Here is a 17,608-nt window from a genome sequence, read left to right on the forward strand (position 1 = left end):
CAATACAACTGACGTTGATTTCACTGTCGATAACCTTGACAAAAACCATTTTAGTTACCCAGCCCTGGCCAAATTACAAAAAGACACCACAACTTATCAAAAGTTAACTATGCAGATTAATGTATCTGAGAGACACTTCTGAGATTTTACATATTCATTAAGCCATGATGGCCCTGGTAATTTCAGAGCCCTGCATTTTCAAAAGTTCATGGGCTAGTAATTCACTGATACATTGATTCCTTTAACTAATGTTTTCCCATTTCAATTACATCTACGTTAAATGGAGGTTCTGGCCTAAAAGTAACAGAGAAAAAAATATCTCTAAACTAGCCTTAGTTCCAGATTTTTAAAGGAGGAATTAAAGACTAAGAATGAAACCAAGAGAGTTCTTACTACCTACTGAAAAACCTTAAACAGCAGCACTTATTTGAGAAGAGAAACATACAGAACAAAAAAACGAATCAAGACACACTATTTTTTTTACCCCAAAAAGAACGCGATACTCCACCTTTACTTGTCGAGCTTGGCTGATGACGCACGGAAGACTGAAGAGCTGCTGGACAAAGGCCTTCAACTCTTCAACCGTCAGTTTGGTCCGCGTCCTCCCACCGTCTGGGCTCTGCCTGGTGTCAATGTTGAGACGTAAGTAAGAAAATTCAGTCACTCCAGCATTAAGGGGGTTTCTAGTCTCTTCAGAATTCTAACCCAAGAAATCCCAAAATACAAGTGTCTGAGGGATTTCATTTTCAAATGAGATTCTTAGCTCTTCAGTTAATGGCTCAAAGATTCAACACTCTAAATTACAGTTCTTCCAACCTTACAAGTATTAAACATTTCAAACATTTAATAAATTCTCACAGTAAAATGTTAAGTTCACTGATAAAACTAAATCCTCCATTCAGGGAACTTAAGATGTAGAACAAAGGCCTTTAACCCAGCTTAGGAGATAATAAACCCTGTGAAACTGACTCCAGATTATGTATGTACATACACTTTTCTAAGAAAAGGGTCTCTAAGCTTTGGCCAGATTCTCCAAGGTGGGGAGGCAGGGGTAAGAGACCCAGTGACAGGTGCAGAGTCCTGACTGATGATTGATCTCTCATAAAACAAAAGATTAAAAAATGTACCAAGTAATTAAAAACCCAATGTGAACTGCTATAGAAAAAATTGTTCAGACACAAGGAATGTGTTAGAATGAAACACTGCCACAGAAAATGAAACGTGAATTATGTGAAATCCAAGGCATATACTGCCATGCTCCTTAACAGCCTCCCCTGCACCCAGGTCACTCTCTGCTGCCACCTGCCTTCAGCCTGCAGTATCATCTATTTACAAACACTATTACACACCTACTGTGTGCCAGGCATGCTTCAAAGCACAGCAATGAGAAGGATGAAAATCCCACATTCTACTCTAGCGTTATCTTCCAGTGGGGTAGGAAAAGAAGGAGGAGATAAGGCAGTAAGTAGATTCGTCTACCAGGAGAAAAACAAAGCAGGAAGGAAGAATAAAAAGGCTGCAATTTTACAAGGTTGTCCGAGAAGGCCTCTCCAAGAATATGATGTCTAAAAAAGACTTGGAAGAAGCAAGGCAGTGAGCCAGCTGGGTATCCGGGAACATAGCCCCAAGGAGGGCCAGGAGCAAACACGAAAGCCCTAAGCAGAGGACACAGTGAGGGGGAAGGGCAGGGGGAGCACGGTGAGGGGGAAGGGCAGGGGGAGCACGGGGAGGGGGAAGGGCAGGGGCAGCACAGTGATGATGACAACAGGGTGCGTAGTGCAGGCAGAGCAAGAGAAGCGCGCGCAGCAGCAGACAAGGCTGGGCATTACTTGGGAAGGGTAACACAGCCTCACAGACAATTAAGACTCTGTCATTACTCTGGTCAAAACAAAACAGAAAACCACTAGAGAAATTCTTCTCAGTCTTACCTGTGTTTCTGCTTTTTGCTCAGAAGCAGCTGAGCCACAGAAGCACACGTCTCAGCTTCTTTTACAGCATCCTTAAGTTTTCGAAAGAGATCATTCTCTGGGTATTTCCTATCCTCAGCATCCTCCAACATTACTCGTAACTCAATCAAATCTGTAAAAACAGAGAGCCATACACTATCACCACAGAAAATAAAAAGCCAATCACCAACCAATTAGCAAAAACACTAAAGCTGTTAAAATCCTGCCAATACAACTGAAGCTTATACCAGGTGGCTTGTTCCTAATTCTGAGAATTTCTCAGTTCAGTTCAGTCACTCAGTCATGTGTGACTCTTTGCAACTTCATGAACTGCAGCACACCAGGCCTCTCTGTCCATCACCAACTCCCGGAGTTTACTCAAGCTCATGTCCATTGAGTCGGTGATGCCATCCGACCATCTCATCTTCTGTCATCCCCTTCTTCTCCTGCCGTCAATCTTTCCCAGCATCAGGGTCTTTTCAAATGAGTCAGTTCTTCGCATCACGTGGCCAAAGCACTGGAGTTTCAGCTTCAGCATCAGTCCTTCAAATGAATATTCAGGACTGATTTCCTTTAGGATGCACTGATTGGATCTCCTTGTAGTCCCAAGGGACTCTCAAGAGTCTTCTCCAACACCACAGTTCAAAAGCATCAATTCTTTCTTTATAGTCCAACTCTCACATCCATACACGACTATTGGAAAAACCGTAGCCTTGACTAGACGACCTTTTTGGCAAGGTAACGTCTCTGCTTTTTAATATGCTGTCTAAGTTGGTCATAGCTTTTCTTCCAAGAAGCAAGCGTCTTTTAATTTCATGGCGGCAGTCACCATCTGCAATTTGATTTTGGAGCCTAAAACCATAAAGTCTGTCACTATTTCCACTGTTTCCCCATCTATTTGCCATGAAGTGATGGGACCAGATGCCATGATCTTAGTTTTCTGAACGATCTGATCTTAGTTTTCAAGCCAACATTTTCACTCTCTTTTCACTTTCATCAAAAGGCTCTTTAGTTCTTTGCTTTTTGCCATAAGTGTGGTGTCATCTGCATATCTGTGGTTATTGATGTTTCTCCCAGCAATCTTGATTCTAACTTGTGCTTCATCTAGTCCAGCGTTGCTCATGATGTACTCTGCATATAAGTTAAATAAGCAGTGTGACAATATACAGCCTTGAAGTACTCCTTTCCCGATTTGGAACCAGTCTGTTGTCCTACATCCAGTTTTAACTGTTGCTTCTTGACCTGTACACAGATTTCTCAGGAGGCAGGTCAGGTGGTCTGGTATTCCCAGCTCTAAGAATTTTCCACAGTTTGTTGTGATCCACACAGTAAAAGGCTTTGGCACAGTCAATGAAACTGAAGTAGATGTTTTTCTGGAACTCTTTTTTGATGACCCAATTGATGTTGGCAATTTGATCTCTGGTTCCTCTGCCTTTTCTAAATCCAGCTTGAACATCTGGAAGTTCTCAGTTCACATCCTGTTGAAGCCTGGCTTGGAGAAAATTGAGCATTTCTTTACTAGTGTGTGAGATGAGTGCAACTGTGTGGTAGTTTGAGCATTCTTTGGCATTGGAATGAAAACTGACCTTTTCAAGACCTGTGGCCACTGCTGAGTTTTCCAAATTTGCTGGCATATTGAGTGCAGCACTTTCAATAGCATCATCTTTTAGGATTTGAAACAGCTCAACTGGAATTCCATCACCTCCACTAGCTTTGTTCGTAGTGATGCTTCCTAAGGCCCACTTCATTTCGCATTCCAGGATGTCTGGCTCCAGGTGAGTGATCACACCATTGTGATTATCTGGGTTGTGAAAATCTTTTTTGTATATTTCTTGTGTATTCTTGCCACCTATTAATATCTTCTGCTTCTGTTAGGTCCATACCATTTGTGTCCTTTATTGTGCCCATCTTTGCATGAAATGTTCCCTTGGTAACTCTAATTTTCTTGAAAAAAGAATTGCTCAGTAAGCCATTAATGTGAGTCTACTTGTAACAACGGTTCCCCAAAATATATGATACATCTGCTATTAGCAATCTGTCTCATTTTATATCAACTTTATCACTTAACGAAAGATTCTCAAACAGGAAATTAAGTCTATAGTCAACCAACTCATTGGTCTCAAATCTCTTACGAAGCCTAAGACTTTTCCTTAATGGAGGAAAAACACATGAAACAAAACAAGATCTCTTTCAAAGTGAAAACCATTTCAGTGTCTGCTTAAAAAAGGAAGAAACTTAACCTTTCTTGTGACTGAAGTTGGCAGATAATGCTTCTGTAACACGACTGACCCACGTGTCATAGGACTGTGCCCTGACCTTCACACCATAGAGCAGAGAAGGGAGGTCCTCCAATGGGTAGCGATATCTAAAAAGAAGATCACATACAAAAATAAAAACTTTCAAAACCCAACAATAATTTGAAAATAAATTAACACTGAAACAGAATCACCTTAAGGGAAGTACCATGGCCAGGTACACATAAAGAGAAGAGCCTAAGCAGCTCACAGAGCTTTAATTCAGAGAGAGGCAAGGAATGTGTCCCATCAACTTGATAAAGCAACTCATTGTACTCAGTAAGTTCAGGGCCAACTTTAATGGGCTGACCCTCAAGAAAGGAGGTGGACGGGTAAGAGGTAACCAGAACAAACACAAGGAAGGGCATTACGAACAAGAGTATTAACAATTTTTAAAAAGACTGTAATGGAAGCCTTACGAGAAACGTGTGGATACCTAAGACATTTTTTCTGCATGGGGCAGGGGCACAGATCAGTCGGATGGTAGAGACACACGAGCCGTTCAGGATTACAGGAGCATGTGAGAGCAGAGAGGAAACAGGTGGTCCTGCAGGCTGAACACTGCCGCTCATCATCAGGCACAAGCTCAAACACCTCTTCCTCCGACATCAGGACACCCTGAAATACAACTGATGTCACCTGATCAAGTCTTTCCAGTCTTACAAGCATCAGAGAACTTAAACTTGTTAATTTTTTTACTACTCTGACGACATAAACACGGGAGATACGATGGCACATCCTCAAAATATTTTCTAAAAACACTGCTAATTTTTTATGAACAAGACTAAACCTTAGTATCTAAGAATGCACATGTGACTGATAAAAACGTCTTAAAATGCAGGAAATGCTTACTACAAAGAGGTTAAAAGTCATTTGTTGAAGGAAGGACAGGAAGCAGTAATTGGGAGGTACTTTGAAGATGGCTGATAAGGGTTTTCTTGGGCACAGTAAGCCAAGACTTTTTTATCTGCTAGTATTATTTTTATAACATATTTTGCCCTAAAAACCTTTTTTAATATACAATTTTGAAAGGTTATACCCTATAGTTATTACAAAATACTGGCTAGCTGATAAAGTTCTATTTCTTGACCATATGGTGATGACAACAACGGTTGCCATAGAATAATTCATGAAGTTCTATATGTTTTATGTGGTTTTTTTTTTCTATTTAACATAAAAGAGATAAATCAAAAAGCACTGTCCCCAGGGAAAATATACCCCTGAACTAAAAATTTTAATAGTCTGAAAATAACAGATAGGTACAAACACATGCAAGGATAAAGAGATGTAAAATTACTTAAACTATGAAAATCAAAGTATAATCTATTTCAACAAGGCATCAAAAAGAAGCTAACCTTTTGCATATAAACAACAAAGCCCTATTATATATATCACAAAAAACTATATTCAATATCTTATGATAAACCATAATGGAAAAGAACATTAAGAATGTATATGTGACTGAATTACTCTGCTATACAGCAGAAATTAAAACATTATAAATCAACTTGACTTTAATTTAAAAAAATATTAAAACTGGAAAAAAGAAAGCTCATCAAATTCGGCATGCCACTTTAAGAAAGGGCACCTGAAGTGCATTTACAAAGGCTTCCATTTGATAAATAAGGGGGTCCCCTTTACAGTTTCTACTTACCTGAGCATGGTGTTTACAAAGCAATTCCACTATGAGAGCAATCTTCTTTTTTTTCTCCACTTAAACAAGGTAGTGATCTAATAATTTATTCACTGGCAGACACAACCCAATTCTTTCAATATTTTCTTCTTATCTAGATCTCTCCTGGCTGAACTCTCCTATCTTTTCATTTTCTCATAGAAGCACTTCGTATTTTCTTTAAAAGTTTCTTTAATACAAAAACGGTTCTAAAATGCACTGCAGGTGTTTCTTACGTTAACAGCTGGCAAACAGGGAATGCTATACATCATCTGACTAATCCTGGCTGCTTCAAGAAATTCTACACCTCTTCCCAAAGCATACTGCAAGGACCACTAACCCTAGAAGGTATTCCACAAAAAAACAAGGAAACTTAGGGGGAGATAAATGCTATGCATCATACCTCTTCCAACTGGAAATTAACAAATACCAGCACATTAAAGGATCCAAGCAAGTTTTATAGTAAAGAATTCCACTAAGGGACCTCCATAGTGATCTAGTGGTTAAGAATCCACCTACCAATACAGGAACACGGATTCGATCCCTGGTCCGGGAACTAAGATCCCACAAGGAATCGTGTATCATGGGAAATAAAGTGGGCTACACAGAGAAGGAGGGAGCATGGTACACAGCCAGTGAGGCTAGCTACGTAGGGAGGATTAGGAAAAATGGGCTAAGACAGGCTGAAAACATATATTTAGTTTCCATTTCAATATGATGTTTAGTTTATTTGAAGCATTCAAAATCCCAACACTGGGTTATTCAGTGCTTCTTATATTCACAAAAAACTCAGATTGGCGGGAAAGACAGATTGATTAACTCGGACAATCTGCAATCACCAGAAACACAACTTTTGTTTAATTACAAAGCTGAGAGAACTTGATTTTTCTCACTTAAAGAAACACTATACCTAGGAAAATTTTAAAAATATATACCTAAGAAATTCTACCTGACAGGACTGCATTTTAAAAATCTGGAGATGCTGACATCAAGATTCCTAAAACTTCAACTTAAACCAAAATGGCAGAAACAAAGGTATGAAATCTCCAAACTAGCCATTTCTGTGTTCAACTTCTAGAGGGATTGAAGATGAAAATGGATTCTTTCCATCACAGGTTCAATTTTTAGTGTTTTCCGTTAGCAGTGTAATCAGCAAACTCACCATCTGCATCACAGATTCTCTTAACCGTGTCTCCTCCTCAGTCAGGAGCGTCAACTCCTTGCACACCATGGCAGCCAACCCCACGTCTAAGCATTCCGGATCTGCCGCCATCTTGAAGATGAGCTCCTCATGGGAGAAGACACAATGGCGCCTCAGCCGGCGGTAGTGACTCACACACTGACGTCCAATGGGCAACTGAAAACAAGACAAGATTCTCAAATTAAAGTACTTGCTTATAACACATTCCAGAACAGAACCACTGCTTACCCCAAATCCTCTTTTTTTCTTATAAACAACACAGAACAAGAACGTCCATTTGAATGTAAGAGGTAACTGTAAATATTAAAACTTTATCGCCCAGCAAGAATTTCACAAAGGGCTTCCCAAAGAAAACCCCCAATTCCCAATGCTGAGCTTCGAGCCTAAGTGGCTGACTTCCAATCATTATGCAGTTATGCACCTCAAGCATGAGTTTCTTGACACATAAATGAGGCAGAACTCTTACACCTGTCACATGGGACTGACCTTACAGGAAAAGAAAGAAAATTACCAAGCTATAAAGATATAATTGGACATATTCAACATTGATGTTTCCACAAAACAAAACAAGAAAACCAGACGCTACTACAAAGGAGGGAAAATGGAAGGGAAGGGAAGGAAAAAGCACTAGTTCACAAGGACTATTTTTTTTATAAGGACTATTTAGATGTTAGCATCTAGAAATTATTTTTAAAACTACCAGTCTGGCCTAGAAAAAATCCGAAGTGCAATCATGAGATTATGTACTTTAATTTTCCTACACGAAATAAATTACTAAATGATCACTTTTCATAAGCCAACAGATACACTCTCTAAGATAACTTCTAAAAAATCTAACACGCTTTAAATAAAACTGATACTAGCTACACTACACAAACTCTTTCTCTCTCTCCAATTTCTTTCCTTTACTCAAGTGGAAAAACTTGGATGGCTAAAGTTTTTGTTTGTATCTGAAAACTGTAACATCACAGAAAAAATAAAGTCAACCTCTGAGAACCTTTTGGAGCTGGCCTCCATTTTGAGGAAGCAGAGGGGAATCACAGGAATCAGAGCGCCAGAGCACAGTACTATCTCTGAATCCAGCACTATTTCCCCACTCTTCCAAAGAAATAATCTTTCCCAAGAAAATACATGTTGAGCTTATGTAGCAAAAAAAAAAAAAAAAAAAAAACGTTGAGCTTATGTTCGGCATTTATCTTGTCTACCAACAATATACAATTCTTTTTAAATTCTCAGGTATGTAAACATTTCTCAGCCTTAAAGCAAGAGTAAGAAGAAAAAACCATAGGACTTGCAGTTTTTAATTATCACAAGTAAGGAAGCCACATAAAATAGAACTGATTGTCCACTGTAGCTTATAAAAATTTGTACCATCACTTTATTCCAGATATAAAGCTGCTTTTACTTTTCAATTATATCACACTCTTCTCCTAAGGAGTATCAAGGACTTTCACATATATTACCTCACTTGTCTGAGGTCATTAAGTGTATCTTAGCATTTTTACATAGCAGGTAAAAAAGAATTTAGGACCAGAGAAATTAAAAGTTGCACCCCCCCCCCCAAAAAAAGTTGCCCAAGATTAGACAGCAGTAATAATGAGCATGTTAGAGGTAGAATCATTTCCAGCTCATCTCTGAATCACCTGCATTTCCACACTGTATCTACCTGGCCAAGGAACAAGTAAATCACAAACACTTAATAAATGTAAGCTGAGTTTTCTAAAATATTGTGCAAGTCCAAGACAAAGTCTTAAGCTCTGTTTTGCTCTTGCTACTTTCTAATATGTAAGAAGTTTAGAATGACTAGGTCGAGTAGGATTGTTCATTATTCAATTTCATTCATTAGCCAAGGAAACAATATGACTAATTAGCCCGCCAGGCTCCTCTGTCCATGGGATTCTGCAGGCAAGAAAACAGGGGTGGGTAGCCACTTCCTTCTCCATGGTATCTTCCCAAACCAGGGATCGAACCTGGGTCTCCTCCACTGCAGGCAGATTCTTTACTAAGCCACCAGGGAAGCCCAATTATGAAGTTTAACAAACTAAGGTGCCCACAGAAAACGTAAGATCCAATATTACTAAAAAAAAAAAAAAAAATCCCCAAAATGTCAGGAGAGGTGACAAACAGAATAATCTCACTAAAGGAAAAATAAAGTCAAATAGTGTATTACAAGTTTGCAGTTTTATGTCCCCACAAGATGTAAAAGCTACTAATTACTTTTTTTTATCTACTTCATTTACAAGCAAAATAGCAATCAATTGCAACATCATCTACACAAAAGTGTAGCCCATAGAGATCTCAGTATCATGGCTACCCTTTAAAATAATCTTTTTAAAAAGAATATAGAAAACATAAAATGCCAAGAATAAAATCAACTAATTATCTATCAGAAGGAAAATAATAAAGGGATATTTTAAGATAAAAATCAGAACTAGCTATTTGATATGGTACAATTAATTCCCAAAGATCTGGTCACCTTTATAAAATCCAAAAAGTGCTCAAAGAAACCAGAGACTAAATGAATTACGTTCACTCAGAGAAGATTCAGAAAACATCAATTGCTCATTTAAAATTCAAACAGAACAAGATAGTAACGAATGAAAAGAACTATAAAACCTTCCAAATAAAAACTACCTGGAACTTTCTAAATTGCAGCAGACATCCCAATCCCTACTGAATACTCATAAACCTCCCCTCCCAGCTAAGCAAATACAGCAATTACAATGCATCTCCAGGGGTGTTAGTAGACGTACAACAGCCACTTGCTATAGAACAGACCCAGTCAGCAGTGCAGAAGTTCACGGCCTCGGCGAAGTTGTAGCCTTGGTTAAACCCAGAGTGATAGGCCCGAGGGAACGTCACCACAAACTCGCCAGCACACTGATTGGTCCTGTACACCTAAACGCAAATCAGAAACAGGATACGAAAGCAGAAGAAAACAAAATGAAAACAACAGGAAAGGGAGACATTTCACCAGTTTCGAAAGAGCTTTTTAAACTTGACAACAATAAACTATTAAGCTACACATACCAAAAAATAACATCAGGGTTGAAGAAGCTGTCAGTTTCACCTCTTATAATATTATGTCACTGATAAATTAAAATAATTCATGACAAGAATTCACAGCCCAAGGAAATTTTCAAGGAGAAAACATTCCTCTCACTGAGCTACTACTAGTTTCCTAACTTGATGACATTTTTACAATTAAGAGAAGTTTTCTTTTATTCCTATGATGTACACAGTGGGAAAGGATGAATTTCACTGTTTTTGCATGATTTTTGGGGGGGAAACTAACTGATTAGCTCCTATGTCATACGGAGAGATCCTCAAATCAGTTTTCCTGAATCTCTTCGTTTTATGATAATACTATGTCTTTTGAAAAGTCCAAGATTGTGTACAAATTAACTCTTTAAAGACAAGGCAACATTACCATCGCCCAATCTTTCTCATTAAGGTTATGATAACTATTTGACTACACGCAGCAAACACTGAATTTATACTTTATCAAACATTAGTACAATTGAAAAGTAATAATCATTTTCAAAACTAAATTTAAAAGTGGAAAAGGTGTTCATTGTATATTTTTACTTCATTATCTCATACAAAAAAAGGCTATAAAATCTTTATATGAAAGATGGAAATATGATCTCCACAAAGATAAGGATCAGTTATTAGAACTACCACTTAAGACACTGCTACTTTGATTAAATGGGGATAATAAAGAAAATAAGATGTTTACTAAAACCAAGATATACTGAAAACAAGGTTATTCTGACAGGCTGCTGTACATAAGGTATGCTTCACATTTCATAACAACCCATTCTTAATGAAATAAATGTTGTTCCCTTCAGAGTATAAATTCTAATTTGGCTAGAAGAGGACATGATTTTATTCCCCATTATAAAACCAAGCATACATTATGATATACATTAACTTTAAAATACTGAAGGGAGATGCAAAAAGACTCACCGGTACCCCATGCTCCATCAACACGTTGGGGTTCATGATGGTGACTAACTGATGCAGGAGGTCAGGCTGGGACTCAAACAGCTCAGGGGCCAGCTCCCTCATCACCTCCTCCAGCTGCTCTGCAGCATGAGATGGCACGCCATACCATGTCTTTGGCTCTCCCCTAGCAAAGAAGTAACTGTTTATCCAGGCAGAGCACGGTGCCCATGAGGCCAGGGTCTCAGACTCAAATCCACTAAACTGTAATTAACTTTGTCTTGCTCTGTGGCCATAGATTATGGATCTTGAATCCTACCAACCATTTCAAAAATCTGTGCTACTATTCACAACAGGAGGTAAGGCAAGAGTATACGGACAGGTGGGTACGTAGTTTTCACTACGGAAAGGCAAGTCGAATGAACTCTTTAAGGTCGAGCAGTAAACAGCGTCTTCAAACAGGAAAGATGCTATAGGAAAAGCAAGCATTGTACCAAAGGATACTGACATACTGCCTGATTCACAGGTCCACTGGACATTCCAATTATCCCCACCATGATCAAAGTAAAAGTCAATGCCCTATAGAATATGTCTGTATAACTTCATGGAGTTCAACATTACTATCCAAGGAAATAAGCCAAGGAGAGACATTGTTGAAATACCGAATAATACTTATGAATCTTACAAACTGTTGAAATCCTGAGTTCTATTTATGAATCTTAAGGACCAAACACTTGGCATCGGCAATACATCAGACTTCAGTGGACTAGAGTTTACTTATAATACTAATTGAAGTTCAAGGAAATTGATTTAATTAGTCATGCAATCTACAGAATAACTTAAATCGTAATACAATTCACAGTGCTGTCTCTAATAGAAACTTACAGCAATGACTGAAAATGTTCTGTATCTATGCTGGCCAATACCAGGGTCATCAGTCACAAGTGACAATTAAGCACTTAAAATGTGGTTAATCCAAATGATGAAGTAAACTTTTAATTTTAAAAAACCACACATGGCTAGAAGTTATCATACTGCAAAGCACAGGGATGAAAGAAAGAACACCATTAGTTTGCACAGTCTGACCTGAGCAGTATCTTTCAAATGGAAAGAAAAATACCATTTGGTTAAGATCGGAATACTGGACAAGGAACTGCGTAAGTAAATACAAACAAAAACCAACAAAAAACCTTAATGAATACACATGTAACATAGGCATTTAATTTCAAATACTGAAAGTTAGTCAGATCTTGACTATATAAACCTTAAATATCCTGCCTTGTATATCAAAAGTTAAATAAAATAAATGTTCCCTGTACACTGAATACTAAGAATCATCTGGTCTAAAATCTGGGGCTTGGCTGCACACACGTTCAGAGTGGAAGTGTCAGAGACGCTGTACCCTGAGACCCCACCTTATATACCTACTTTGGGTAGAACACACTTTAAAGTCAGTTCTCCCCAACACACCACCTAATATTATCACACCTTTAGAAAGGTCACCAAGTGTGCGTGCTGTTAACAAAGACTGTGCATACCAGTGCAGGTAGTTGATGGAATAGCTCCAGTGATCTTCAATGTGCCAGCAAAAGGAGGAGAAGCACATCCCCACATAGAGCCACGGCACCTTCATGCCAGAGATGTCCACGTTGATATGTGCCAGAACAGACTGCTCGAGCACCGGCATGTTATTCAAGTTCCAACCAGAAAGTGCATATTCCTACAGAAGGAGAACAGTGTAGATGAGAGCAGAAATGACAAGAGCCCAACAGATATCTCAAGAGAGTCTTTAAAAACAGAAGTAAAAAACTGTGTTAAGTCACAATCATCTAGTCCACAGAATCTGTGCTCCTTGCTCTCTACATGTAACTCATATTCCTAAATATTTAATCCTATCTCTTAAGTGATATTTACATTTCCCTTTAATTATTCCAGCTATCTCTGGCTTACTCTACCCATGTAAGGCTTATTATTACTCCCTACCCACCCCCACAGCTTACCAGTAAAATACTGAGATTCATTTTAATAGGTTGATATTGTATTTCTACTTTATTCCTGGTAGCATAACTTACCAAAATGTTTATCGATATATTTATGGTGCCAAGATACTGTGAGGACAAAATGGAATAGGATATAGAATCCTGAATCTGTGGCAACAGTGAAGACCAAGATGGTGCAGAAAGTCAGCACCCCCAATCCCAACTATGTGCTCACTAATGTCCAATTCTTTGTGACCCCGTGGATTGTAGCCCACCAGGCTCCTTTGTCCATGGGATTTTACAGGCAAGAATCCTGGGTAATCACACTACAGACACATCTATTAACAACAACAAAAAATTTTTTTGTTTCACCAAAGAGTTCAAGAGAAAAAAGAAATTGCAATTTCCAAAAAACAAAGAAAGCACAGCCAGAATGAAAAAGGAAAGATGCTGAGTTTTCAGAGGTTTCTAACTGGATATAAGCTCTGGACATGAGCTTCAAACACCCACTTTTGAAGCCATATGTGGTAGAGACTTAAAATGCTATCATCCTTGCGGCAAACAGTTCTCAAAGGGGCCTAAGGAACCCAAGTGGAGTATAAGGAACCCAGGAGACCCACAAAATCGAACTACTTTCATAACAACGCTATCTGTCTTTTTCCACTGTCATTCTTGCAAGAGTGTAGTTGCATTTTCCAGAGGATATGTGATGTGATACTGCAGAAGTCTGAATGCAGAAACAAGAGAATCCAACTGCCTTCCATTAGAAGGCTGGTAATGGTTGAACCTGGATGCCAGGGAGGAAGGGAGAGAAATTCATTATTATGTTAACTTTTAACATAATATGTGAAAGTTTCTATAATACAGAGATTAAAACCCTCAAAGTAAAAAGGTTAAATAACCAGTGACAAAGCTGAAGAGAGAATCTGTGAATGAGATAATCTGAACATTTCCCTAATGTGATTATCTTAACCTGTGCTCTACTATGACAGGAGGGAAAAAATCAATAAGGCTAAAATAAGAAGACAGCCAAAAGATACAGCTTTTGATCATAAATAAAACAAAAAATGAAAACCCCACTCAGCACATATTAAGTAGTCAGATATTTCTGACTGGCCAGTTGGCATGATAAAGAATGAGACTGTACCATGAATAAATTGGGTCGGGGATACTGTAGGAGTTACAATGGACTGGTCAGGGTAAGACAGGACTCAAACAAGGCAAGCAAGGGTTGGAACGATGTAAGCACGCACATTCACGTTCCTGTTTCAGAACATGATTCTGTAGGCATGATGCTTACCTGCTCACAGAGACATACTACATAGAGAAGGATATAACAAGAGAAGATGAAACAGGGTCTTCCGTCTAACTAGAGACCTGGGTACGAAGGAGACTTCTAATCATGAAGAACTTTTGGAAATGGTGATGTGGGGAGGTTGGGCAGTTCCCTCTACAGAAAACAAGGATAGAACTGAACAAGATTATCAGAACAATCATTTCAAGAAACTAGAACACAATCAAAGCCAAAAAAAATTGAGAAGTATTTAGTCTTAAGAAACTAAAAGAAGGCTAAATAAAGACACTCACATAAGCAAAGACAAGAATTCACTGCTAGCAGACCTACTACAAATAGAAACAGTCCAGGAGGCTCAAATAAAAAGTATCCTGGACCCCCAGGGACAGAGTACCAGAAAGGGTGTACATGTGTAATGATGTAAAAAAGACTGTCAAATTCTTTTTTCTGAGTTGTTTTAAAGACCATAAGAGGGTTTAAAGCAATACTATACTGCCATGTTGGTGTATTATACAATATGCGGATACAACACACAATACACAAAAGAGAAAAGCAAATGGAAAGAGAGTTTTCAAGTTTCTAATTTACCAGAAGTCAATATAGAAATGAGGTAGAATGTGATCGGTTAAAGGTAAGACACTGTTGATGAAGCTGTTTTTTTTTAAAGATGTATACTATAATTCTTAGAAAACCACTAAATAACTCAAAATATGTATCTCCCCTCAAAAAATTTCAGGCCAATTAAAATGGTATGATGAATACCTCTTGAACACCAAAAGAAGGCGATGAGAGAGAGAGAGGAGCAAAAACACAGGAGACAGAGAAAGCAGCAAGACGGCAGATATAAACCAACCACGTTAAGTTTAAATGGACTGAACACTCCAACTAAAGTCAACCTTCACATTAGATTTTTAAAAAGCAAGATTCAAGCATATGCTGCCTATAAGAGACACAGGCCAGATTCCAAAATACAAACAGCTTCAAGGCAAAACAATGGAAAGAGATATACCATGCCAATGGTAACAAGTTTGAAACCTAGAGGGGCCATATTTTCAACTATGTATCCTTCTCCACTATGTACCTTTTTTTTTCTTACCATGTGTAGGAAAACAGGAAATAGAATTCTCAACTGTTGCCAAATATAAAGGAAAAGAAAGTGTCAAAGACCAAAGTAAAAGAAAAAGAAATAAATGATCATCTTACTTCAGCTTTACTTTTAAAGATCATCTGTTATAATTTAAATGCATATTTGAAAACCTACCTGCCCAGATATTGAAGGAAACCTAATTGTGGACCTACCGGTGAAATGTAGTATTTTTTTCCTAAAGTCATTATCTACATTTCCAAATAGAGCTACACAAAATCTTTTAATTAACTGGAGTTAAGTTTTAAACTAATTAAACTTGTTTTAAAATGAAAACTTAAATGATTTTTAAAGTTACTCTGAATTTATTGTTTTCAAAACAGAAGACTATTTGTAATGTCCAAATTCTACATATTTAGTGTTTTAAATGAATGTGGTCCCTAGGATTAAAGAAAGGCCATTTTCTACTAGCAAAGGCTGAGTTGGCCACAGGTAAGAAGTCTGGATACTACTGCATGCTCTGCACCTCTTCTTCCGGCAGCATCTTTCTGCGGCCATCCTTCACAGGAAATCCGCTCCCAAAGTCTTTTGAGGAGATGTCAGCTCCATACTCTACAATAACGTCTTCTTCAATGCTGCTCACCAGCCGCCAGAATTCCTTTTCTACTAGTTCTGTGGGGACCATCTACACATGGAAAACAGAGATAACAGATTACAAGCTCAATACAATCATAACCCACTATAATATAACACACAGGTCAACTGAACAACACCAATGAAAAAACAGAAGCCCTCTCAATTCTCAGAGTTGAAAAGACTGCATGCAGTCTTCGCTTTTCTGATTGAGGATGGGGAAAAGCTAAAGACGACTTAGATGAAAAACACAATGAAAACAAACAAACAAAAAAACACCACACAAAAAAACACAATGAACTTCAACTGCTTTCTTCTGCAAGCTGCTTTCCAACTAAGAAGGATAAAGATGACCCAGGACACAATGAAGAAAAAGGAAATACAAAAATCAAGGCTGAATTTTAATAGCTTTAGAAAATTATTTTATGGGGATTTTTTAAAGCCCAAGAAGCCCCAGGAAAAGCAGCAAACCTCCTAGTACAAATAGCTAAATAAAAGCACCAACTGCCACATCTTTCATGCTTGTATGAAAAGGACTGTGCCCAGAGTCCACAAATACGGGAAAGACAGAAGTCAATTTCTCAACAGGAGAGTGCACACTGCCACAAGAGAAAGTTGAAGAAACAGAAGACAACCCCAGGCCCCTGATCCTCAGATCTGGTGTTCTATCATCTTTTTCATGCCGATTCTGTTTTCCACAAAATAATGGAAGCTTTTAAAAAGCAAAACAAAAGCTTTGGACTCAGACAAATCTTTCATACTTCCCCAAAGTGACCTAAATACTCACATGGACTGGCATATTGAAATAGTCAGACTTAAAATTATCTGCCATCTCTCCAAAGCTCTGAAGTGTATACTCTCGTACAGCTTGTTCAAATCCAAAAGCTTCTCTAGGTTTATTACATTCCTGGGAAGAAAAAAATATCTAAGATTAACTTACTGACACTGAAGAAAGTATAAGGCTCTCAGGTATGACCTTCTTTGATCATTTTCCAAGGTGAAACAAATCCAGTCAACTCTAGACCACAAAACAGGTATTAATTACTTTCAGTGTGGAACCAGGAAATAATGTTCAGAAACCTCAATTGCATTCTCATGCCTTCCAGAGGAAGGCGGTCATGAGACAGCTTCAGGCTTGGAGCTGGCATTAAGCTCTGGCATCAAGACACACACCTGGAGGGCTACCAACCTGGAATCAAGCCCAGAGATGTCTATCATCCTTGGTGGAAAAAAACAAACGTTCAGGGAGGGAGGAAAGGTAATGGAGAAAGGGACAGTCACCGGGTTGCTAGGACACCCAGAGAGAAGAATGTTTTTTTTTTCTACTATCATGACCAATTTCTTAACACAAAGACTTAGAATGGAACTGCTTCTGAATCACCTAATGTTGAAAATAATAAAAAATAATTAAAAGATCATAAACATATGCTTTCAATGTATCTAAATATACCCAGCCAACTCTTTCCCTTCAACATTCTATCATATTTTGTTAAAATAAACACCAGGCATTTCATGACAGTGACATTACTATAATCTTTCAATAACAAATTTAGTACAATC

General features: G+C 38.2%; 1 protein-coding gene across 1 annotated transcript in view; it reads right to left on the bottom strand.

The window, feature by feature from the left end:
• KDM5A (lysine demethylase 5A) overlaps window positions 1–17,608 on the bottom strand; it is a 63,469-nt gene that overhangs the window by 30,612 nt on the left and 15,249 nt on the right. Inside the window, exons 9-18 of the mRNA XM_068969846.1 lie at window positions 16,836–16,955; window positions 15,942–16,100; window positions 12,597–12,778; window positions 11,083–11,245; window positions 9,892–10,011; window positions 7,075–7,269; window positions 4,677–4,858; window positions 4,187–4,311; window positions 1,929–2,079; window positions 509–623 (exon numbers count right to left, since the gene is read on the bottom strand). Coding sequence (XP_068825947.1) covers window positions 509–623; window positions 1,929–2,079; window positions 4,187–4,311; window positions 4,677–4,858; window positions 7,075–7,269; window positions 9,892–10,011; window positions 11,083–11,245; window positions 12,597–12,778; window positions 15,942–16,100; window positions 16,836–16,955 — 1,512 coding nt within the window. The remainder of the gene's footprint in view (window positions 1–508; window positions 624–1,928; window positions 2,080–4,186; window positions 4,312–4,676; window positions 4,859–7,074; window positions 7,270–9,891; window positions 10,012–11,082; window positions 11,246–12,596; window positions 12,779–15,941; window positions 16,101–16,835; window positions 16,956–17,608) is intronic.

The sequence above is a fragment of the Capricornis sumatraensis genome, chromosome 4 (assembly GCF_032405125.1).
Source record: "Capricornis sumatraensis isolate serow.1 chromosome 4, serow.2, whole genome shotgun sequence".
In the NCBI taxonomy this organism is placed as follows: domain Eukaryota; kingdom Metazoa; phylum Chordata; class Mammalia; order Artiodactyla; family Bovidae; genus Capricornis; species Capricornis sumatraensis.